Genomic DNA, 8,416 nt, shown 5'->3' on the forward strand with positions numbered 1-8,416 from the left:
CCGGGACTAAGACGGTGGCAACAGGTTCTAAAAACGACGCTTATTAAGGATCCCTGATAAATAGCGTAAAGACGAATGTTGTAAATAATACTTAGCAACCTCAAATGCCAAACGCGCCGTTTAGAGGCTTAGAGTGTATGAGGAATTCAGAATAGGTTGCTGGGCGTAAGTAAATATCACTTTTTGTGTTGTCTGCTTTCTGGTACTTTGACTTCTTCGACAGTATGTCCCCGATGCCGCTTTATATCGAAGACAGTGGCTTGTCACTGCATTAATTTATTAGAAACCTTGGTTCACAGCCCTAAGGTATCCGTTCCAGCGTTAAGCGTCAGAGTGCCTCGGCGTCCCTCGTAACCGAGCGAACGAGCGCAGCGAAGAATCGGAGCACAGAGCTGCCCGGTGCTCTTGTGTGTTTTTGGCGCTGTTTAACATGAACGAAACAGCGAACATGGAGGCCAGCGGCAAATGAAACACGGCGATAGCGAACAGAGCGAGAGTATTTAAGCGGAGGAGGAAGGCGCAGCGAAATCACGAGACCGAAATTGGACTTGCTGAGTATGGCGATAGCGTGAGAAAAAGAGCGTAAGTGCCGTGCAAGGCGGGCACTGCGGCGAGGATGGACACGTGGTGGCGCCAGAGTACAGAGCGTCGGACATATAGAAAGATAGCGCTGCATGAGTGGAGGTCCGTCTGCGGCGACGACTGTGAACCGCGCGCATGCGTCACCCAGGCGCTGCCTCTCGCGATTTTCCGATTAGCGAGGCAGACCCGCAGCACTTCGCTCCGTTTGCAACGTTCTACACGAGACATATTCTCCGCGCTAACCAGTATACTGCGAAATGAAAAAAGCATAGAGCTAGGCTCAAGTTCCGCATTAGGGGGTATTGTACTGGTCGGTGACCTTTTTCCCAACTTAGCGGACGTGAATTGAGCTTAGTAATCATCCCTACCTACTCAAACAAATAAATATTTACCACTGCGTATTAGTCAAGTGTACAGCTACCTGTATTAGGCAACAAGAAGCATATTGAAGAAAGTTTTTCTCCAGGACGTAAAAGTATCCATGATTTGCAAGGTGCAAGAAAATTACCTGGTACCTCAGGCCGTTGACCATAATTAGGAATACAATGTAAATTATCATTTGGATAACCAACCATTTGGAGTTTTAACGCGAACCATTATTTGCGAACTTCAAGCTGTTCATCTATCTATCTATCTATCTATCTATCTATCTATCTATCTATCTATCTATCTATCTATCTATCTATCTATCTATCTATCTATCTATCTATCTATCTATCTATCTATCTATCTATCTATATGTCATGACACGAGTGTCATCATGACATGTAGGTTGTGTGAGTCACGAAACAGCCACTTATCTCTTGGTGCTCTTATGGTCGTTTCGTTAACTTGTTAGGCACCCTGCACACTGCTTTAGTTAACATCGAATCCCACAGGGCATAGCATCTCTCTGCTTTTCTTCCGTGACCGTTTACCTAAAACCCTATAGGACTCTTAGGATATCTAATTAGATAAACGTAATATAGAGTCGGAGCAAGGCGATGGCCAATGCTGCCAAATAAAGCGACCTTTAGATCGCAGCTCTTCGGCGTGGACTCCTGCGTTGAAAGCCGACGTGCGTAAGCGTCACTCGGCGTGAGCACAGCGAAGGATGGATATTAACACGGATCAGAGTGGATGATGAAAGACCACGATAGCGAAGAGAGGGTGAGCAAGAAAGTTGAAGAGGAGGGAGGGTACGGTGAAAGCATAAGAAAAGCGTAGTGACGGGCAACGCGGGCTCTGCGATGAGGATGGCTACGAGATAGAGCCAGAGTAGCGCGCGTCCGTATACTGCAGAGTCATATCTGAGCGGATTTACGGACGAGCTGCCCAGCGGAAGAGCGAAGACGCGACTGCGCAAATGCGGTAGGCTGAGGTGGCCAGCGTGTTTACAGAGCGGGTAGCTCATTCGCTGGTATCCTCTCCCTAGCGGAAACAAACATAGCGACCACCCGCATGAACAGTGGCATGTCGTCAGCGTCATCATACACGCGGCGCTGGCTTTCCTGCAGGCGATAAAGCCTCGAATGTGTTTTACCACTGTAGAGGAGTTGTGTATCCTGCAAGAGGTTTCAGCAACGAGGCCGTTTAGCCACGACTTCAAGGGCACGACCCCGATCGAGAACCGAAGCGAACGTACTGGTATCTTCACAGTAACGCCAGCCTTGTTGGACAGATTGTGCAGCAAAGCACTTTGCGCGACCGAGCGAAGGATCGCTCAGGTAAATCTACAGCGCTCATGCGGCGCTCGGCTGCTCTTTCCGCTCGCCCGCTGAGCCCGCTGGCCCGTAATACCTCTGCGCAATAACTATTTATTGAAACAATCAGCTGCATTAGCGGAAGACTCTCTGAGGCGCCGGCTGGGAATCATGTCCACGCGTAACCCACGCGCTTTCTCTCGCGATCTCCCGATTCCTGAGGCAGTCACGCCTCACTTCGGTCTATTTGCAACTTGCCGCACGTGACGGATTATCCACGCGAGCCACTATATTAGGAAACCAGAACACGTATAGAGCTGCGCTCCAATTTCGCATCAGGGAGTATCGTAATCGTCCGCGTATTTTTTACAGTGAACTTCTTAATGAATAGGGTTCCTCGAATGTTTCTTCTGCGTGTGCAAACACCATGGGCCGATCCCAGAGACAGTGCTATACCAGGACGACACGCATCTCAGGTGTAGTAGGTATGAAACGCTCCGCCAACTTTCAAAAATAAGTTTATATTTTTGGACCAAATCGAACGCATATCGCACATTAAGCTGATAAAAGGTACTGCACTTCGAGCAGCGTCGGCCATGTCTACGGTCGCAACGCCCTCTCTTTTTCGACATTCGAAGCGCTTGGCTATCGGCTTTCCCTTCCTCTGGCTATCGCGTGGTTGCGATCTCTTCGAACCATGAAGTGTACCTAGTTACCCCCGGCTCCTCTCGCCGGCGGTCCCGCCATACACGCGAATGTAAATAATATCACGGTAAATGAACTCGCAGCTTGGTTGAAAATGCGGCGCCACGTCTGTGTCGTGTTCTAAACAGTTTCGCTGGTACTCCGTTTTTGCAGAGTGCAATGGCTCATGAGTTTTACACTACTCTTTCCCAGATCGCTCTGTACGAGCACAGTAACGTATCAGTCTTGGAGCCTTACACGTGTGTAGAGTGTGAAAATTAATCTTCAAGAGCACGAAAAACAAGTTGCATGTCACTACAGCACGATGAAAAGTAGCTCAGCAGCTATGGTGTTACAATGCTTCGCTGCGCGGGCCGGGTTTTCATGGGGGACAAACTGATTAACGCTCCTTGTGGCTAAAATTATTCCAGAGCGCCCCGAGCCAGAGAGATAACGAGTGTGCCTCATAAGCTGATCGTGCTTCTGGCAAGTAAATACAAACGGCTTTCTAAGCTGTAGGAGACGACTCTATACGACAGCTTAAGAGGGACAAAATATTGTTCAAAATATTTTTTATTGGGTAATCATTATTTCACGAGTACCCCTGTCGCGTCATGTGAAAACTGTACTGCTCTGTATCTGCGCAGAAATGCTTAATTTGCGAATATAAAGTATTTATTCGTTACAATAGTCTAAACCAAGATGATGCGTAGTGTTATAGAAGATAAGCAATGTTTTAAACAAACAAATAAATAATGAAAAGTGAATGTCCATAGGAATACAGAGCGCTCCATAGAAAATGTACGGCAGAGTTTCTAGTAGGGCTGGGTGAACTGAAATTTGGGGGTTTGCCTATTTGAAATTCGAAGGCGTGTCAACTTGAAATTTGGAGGTGAGTCAACTGAAATTTATAGGTGGCACGACTTAAGTTGGGGTGGGCCAACTTGAAATTTGAAAGAGTACCAAATTAAATTTACATGAGGGCCAACTTTATGTTTGAGGTGGGCTAGCTTGAAATTTGGGGGAGGACTAACTAAAATTGAAGGTCGGGCCAACTTAAATTTGGGGCTGGGCAGACATAAAATTGGGCAGGGGCCAGCTTCGGTTAGTGTCCTCGCCTGTCATATCCCTGCACTTATAATGTCGGTGGCTTCACATATAAACGTCAGAATCGAACTTTGTAAATTAAAGTCGCAAATCAGATTTTTTTATGAATGAGTGAAGAACCTTATAACGTAAGTGCATCTTTACTTTCGACATTGCTATGTTTTGAATGTACATGACAAGATGTTCGTGGTTCCAATAAATGTATTTGTTTTTATCTTGCATTGTATATTACTTTTGACTATTTCAAAATACCAGGGACGTAAATATTTCTAATTTTCACTTTGTGAATGTATCAGATTGACTGCTGTCTGTATAGTACCCAGATCCCCTCGACTTGTCTACAACTTTTTCTGCCCTTAGAAATCTCACCTTTGCGTTGGAAAAATAAAGTGAAAGTGAAAATAAGAAGTGACATTTGTGGGTGACCCAGAAGTTGTGGGTGGGCCAACTGGAACCTTTGGGGAGGCCCAAGTAAAATTTGTGGGTGAGTTAAATTGAAGGCTGCAAGAGAAACACTTCAAAAGGGAGTAGACCAGCTTGACACTTTCAAGTGGGTCAACCTAAAATTTCTAGGCGCGCCATCTTGAAATTTAGATGTGGGCCACCCTAAATTTAGGGGTGGGCCAACTTGAAATGTGGGGGGGCGACAACCTAAAGTTTGGGCTGGGCCAACTAAAACTTTGGTGATGTGTCAATTTAAATTTCGGGGTGGGCAAATTTTAAACTTGGTGGTGGGCGAACTTGAAATTTGGGGGTGGGCCAAGTGATGCTTGGGGGCATGCTTACACATTCTTTGATAAATCCTGTGGAGCTTTTCCATTCTTTTTTTCTTGGCTTGTACAAATGCAGTTTCAAGATTTATATGCTCAGACCAATTTTAAGCTTTCGTGGAAATGTAAATGGAAGAACTTTTAAATGTCTACGGCATCTTTGAGTTATTTCGCGATGAACTGTTGGACTGCTTTCCTATCGCTGCTGCCTTTGACGAAGAGTATGGCTTTCATAATCCGTGGCTGCCTTACGATCAGTTGTTCAAGTGGGAGGAAAGGGTTTATACGGTTGCTCACTTCGAAACACTTCACAGTGAGGCCATTCTGGTGCAGCAGGTATGAGAATTCTCTATCCGTATTTAACAGCGCATGTTGTTGCTGAATTAATTCTAGGAAGGAGAAAGTTACTTCTGGATTTCAAGAACTAAGTAAATCAAAATTACCGTAACGCGCACGATGACGGTCGCGCATCTTCTATACAACAGTAAAATCCGCATTCTCGAGAAATAGTTTACACTGTCACCGCTGTGATTAGCTTGGTGTTCTCTCAAAGTGTTTTATGAAGGACGCCATAACAAACCTGATTCTAAAGTTGTACAGTGCAATTGATAAATAGATAAGTACACTCGGACTTGTGTGTCCCCTTTCTACGTTGGTATATCACACAGAAAGTTAAAAAAAGGCAAGCCCATAAAGCATCTGTTAGCTGCCGGATGAGAAGACATTAAACAAAAATCCAAGGCGGTGATAAAGTTATCAGCGTAGACAACTTTCCTGAAGGATGAAATGGGTCAGTTAGGAATCCCTTCAGGCCAGTGAGGTTACTCAACTGTCAGAATCGATATCTTTTTTTTACATGTGCGCGGGAATGAAATTGCGTGAACTGCTACACAATCGCCTAACAGCGATTATTTCACTTTCGCTATGTTTATTGTGTGGTCTCTCGGATATCGCAGTTAGGTTACTCGATCTTCTGTTGTGTTACAACGCACGTGCAATTAGCAATTTTCAAATTAATCTCTAGTTTACAAATCAAACTGCGTGTTATTATTATGCGCGGATTTGGTTCTGCCATTTTGCTCCGTTGCAGGTAGTTGGTCACGAGGTTATGCATGGTTACGACGTAAAAGGGACCATGTACGACGCTTCCGGGACACAGCGTCAATGGGCAACACCTGAGTTCCTAGCGAATTATACAGAGAAGGCTATCTGCTTGCGGGAATCTCACAAAGCTGCCGTGAGTTTGTGCTCCATCACATTGCTGACAAACTTTGCGGGCTATTGACAGGCGCTCCTGGTAAGCAAGGCATTGCGCATAAACAAGTAATATGTTGAGGTTGTGCACGTCTGCAAGCAACTCTAATAGGGACACAAAAGCCAAGCAGCGTAGAGAAACGCTATGCGACACTCAACAGTAGCCAACAGTTGCTCCTGCAGTTCTTCGTGTCGGGAACGGGACCACTTCGCACGCGAAGACATGCTGCGCGTTCTCCGGTAGAAACGTGCTAGCAGTAAAGCGTTGAGTTGACGACCTTTTCAAGCCAGAGCGCGAAAGTGAAGTTTAGTACCGGCGCAACGTCCAGCGTGCCATCTACGAAAGTGAGGAATTCCTCTTGAAGGTATCAGATACGGATAAAACACTTCCAACTCCATGCGTAAAACTCTCTTTCCACAAGTATTCGTGCCAGCTTCCTGATCAGTGCTTTTCAACACCCTTCGCAGAAGAAAATGAAAGCCCGGCAGGCTGTGCTTGACGACACCCTCGACTCGGAGAACCTCGCTGACTTCGCGGGCGCCGCGATCGCGCACGCAGCCTACGCTTCGTTGCCCGCCCTGCAGCGGAATCTGAAGCTTCCTGGCCTCAACCTGACGGCTGAGCATCTCTTCTTCATCGGCCACTGCGCCAAGTGGTGCGAGAACATGTACAACCATTCAGCACGCTATGCCCCTGGCCGCTCCCGCTGCATTGTGCCACTGTTGAACATGGTCGAGTTCTCGGACGCGTTCGGGTGTGCGCCAGGGACTCCCATGAATCCGGCCAAGAAGTGCGTCTTCTGGTAGTGACCGCGATTCGTGGGCCTTGCGTAGTTTTCCGTTCGACCTCCATTGGGCCTTTATTGTCAATGACATTGGTGCTTAAGTTTTTGGTGAGAACAATCCAAGTAGGGCCGTAGAAGAGACTTTCCTTGCGTCTCTGTTGTGTCGTATTGAAGCCTAATATATGTGTGCGATCGTAATGTCCGTGGTAATTAATTATCGCTACGTGCATCAGTGAAATCGTTGTTTGAAACAGAACACGCTTGTTGCACTAGGTATAATTCTTGAACAGAATCTTTATTGGCTAACCACTATACAGCAAAATTGGTTGAATGCATGAATTTCAATAGCAGCTAGTTCTTCCTTTGCTTACGCTTTAGCTCCAACTCAGTGTTGCTGCATTTACACTTACCATGGATACTGTATGTGATACCCCATATTTCTTTGTCATTATTAGAATGTGCACTATTGAATGTACCCCGTGAAGGTCTCACCATTCGGAATACTCATACAGAACATTGCTTCTGAGAAGTGCACTCTATTGCGCTCCAGGAGAATTACTGCAGGATGATGTTCCTACCATAGACTAAGGATACTTATCTGCAGTGGCCTGGCCTGCTACTATCGTGTAGAAGAGAGCTTGGCGGTTAAGCATATCATACCTGGACGTTAATTTCGGTATTAACAGTAACGCAGTGAAAGTTATGCGCCTAAACCACAATGAGGCGCGCATTTTATACCCTGAGCTTAAAGGTATGTAGGAAGTAGCGCTACATAATTGCGCAAGAACCATTTATCTTTTTTTGTTTACGTGTGTGCTTTATTGTATAATGTATAATAATGTATAATATTCCCAGTCCTGCTGTAGCCCTGCATCGGACTTCAGTATATGCAACAAAATAAATAAAAAACAGCGCCGAGCAAATGCACATGACCTTGATTCTGTTTTGTATTAAAATGTATATGAAAGAATTGCGCGGGTATAGGCGGAGGTTGCACGGATTATTGCTGTTCACGAACGCCTCAACTACGAAAAAGCATGTGGGAGTGAACGCGCACTTAATTACTTACTGATTTCTTCCTTCAGAATTTATCGTCCTTTTACAATAATTTAGAATACAAAAGTAAGAAGTCCAGCTTACGCCATGTTTATAGTCCTGTGTTTTTCGTCGCGTGTGAGGAACATTCGGGCCCACGTGAAATACATGCGCAGACTTATCGACGTCTCCGTGACGTAACGACGTAACGGTTTGCCGCCGTTGCCGAATGATAGACTTCTTAGTATAGCGACACTCTACTCATGTGAAGCAACATGAGCCGGTGAAGTACAAGAGCGCACTGTTGGACCCTTCTCGTTCTGTCAGTCCGTATATTGAGTAGTGCTCTAAACCAAACTACAGCTTCTGTACATTGAACGAGAGGAGCGCCAGGGAGTCGTCATCGTTCGGGCGCTGTGCTCGGGAAAATCAGAACAGAGAGCGCGGGTTTTCGCAAAGGCGCTGCGGAACTCCTGCCGCAGCAAAATGAAAGCCACCTGCTTAAGCAAATTTAGTT

The 8,416-nt window shown here is 45.9% G+C and overlaps 1 protein-coding gene across 1 annotated transcript; it reads left to right on the forward strand.

Annotated features, from left to right (window-relative positions):
* The first annotated feature begins 5,920 nt into the window (after window positions 1-5,920).
* On the forward strand, window positions 5,921-7,777 carry LOC129386198 (neprilysin-1-like). The gene is made up of 2 exons (XM_055073756.2): window positions 5,921-6,062; window positions 6,548-7,777. The coding sequence occupies exons 1-2, from the start codon at window positions 5,934-5,936 to the stop codon at window positions 6,884-6,886; spliced, it is 468 nt and encodes a 155-aa protein (XP_054929731.2). The 5' UTR covers window positions 5,921-5,933; the 3' UTR covers window positions 6,887-7,777.
* Window positions 7,778-8,416: the final 639 nt, after the last annotated feature.

Source organism: Dermacentor andersoni, chromosome 3 (genome assembly GCF_023375885.2).
Source record: "Dermacentor andersoni chromosome 3, qqDerAnde1_hic_scaffold, whole genome shotgun sequence".
Taxonomy (NCBI): Eukaryota; Metazoa; Arthropoda; class Arachnida; order Ixodida; family Ixodidae; genus Dermacentor; species Dermacentor andersoni.

Excerpts from the sequence above, each read along its gene's own strand:
- LOC129386198 (XM_055073756.2), top strand. The coding sequence starts at position 5,934 with ATGCATGGTTACGACGTAAAAGGGACCATGTACGACGCTTCCGGGACA. Across the intron at positions 6,063-6,547 it reads GGGAATCTCACAAAGCTGCC|AAGAAAATGAAAGCCCGGCA; the intron begins GTGAGTTTGTGC and ends CACCCTTCGCAG.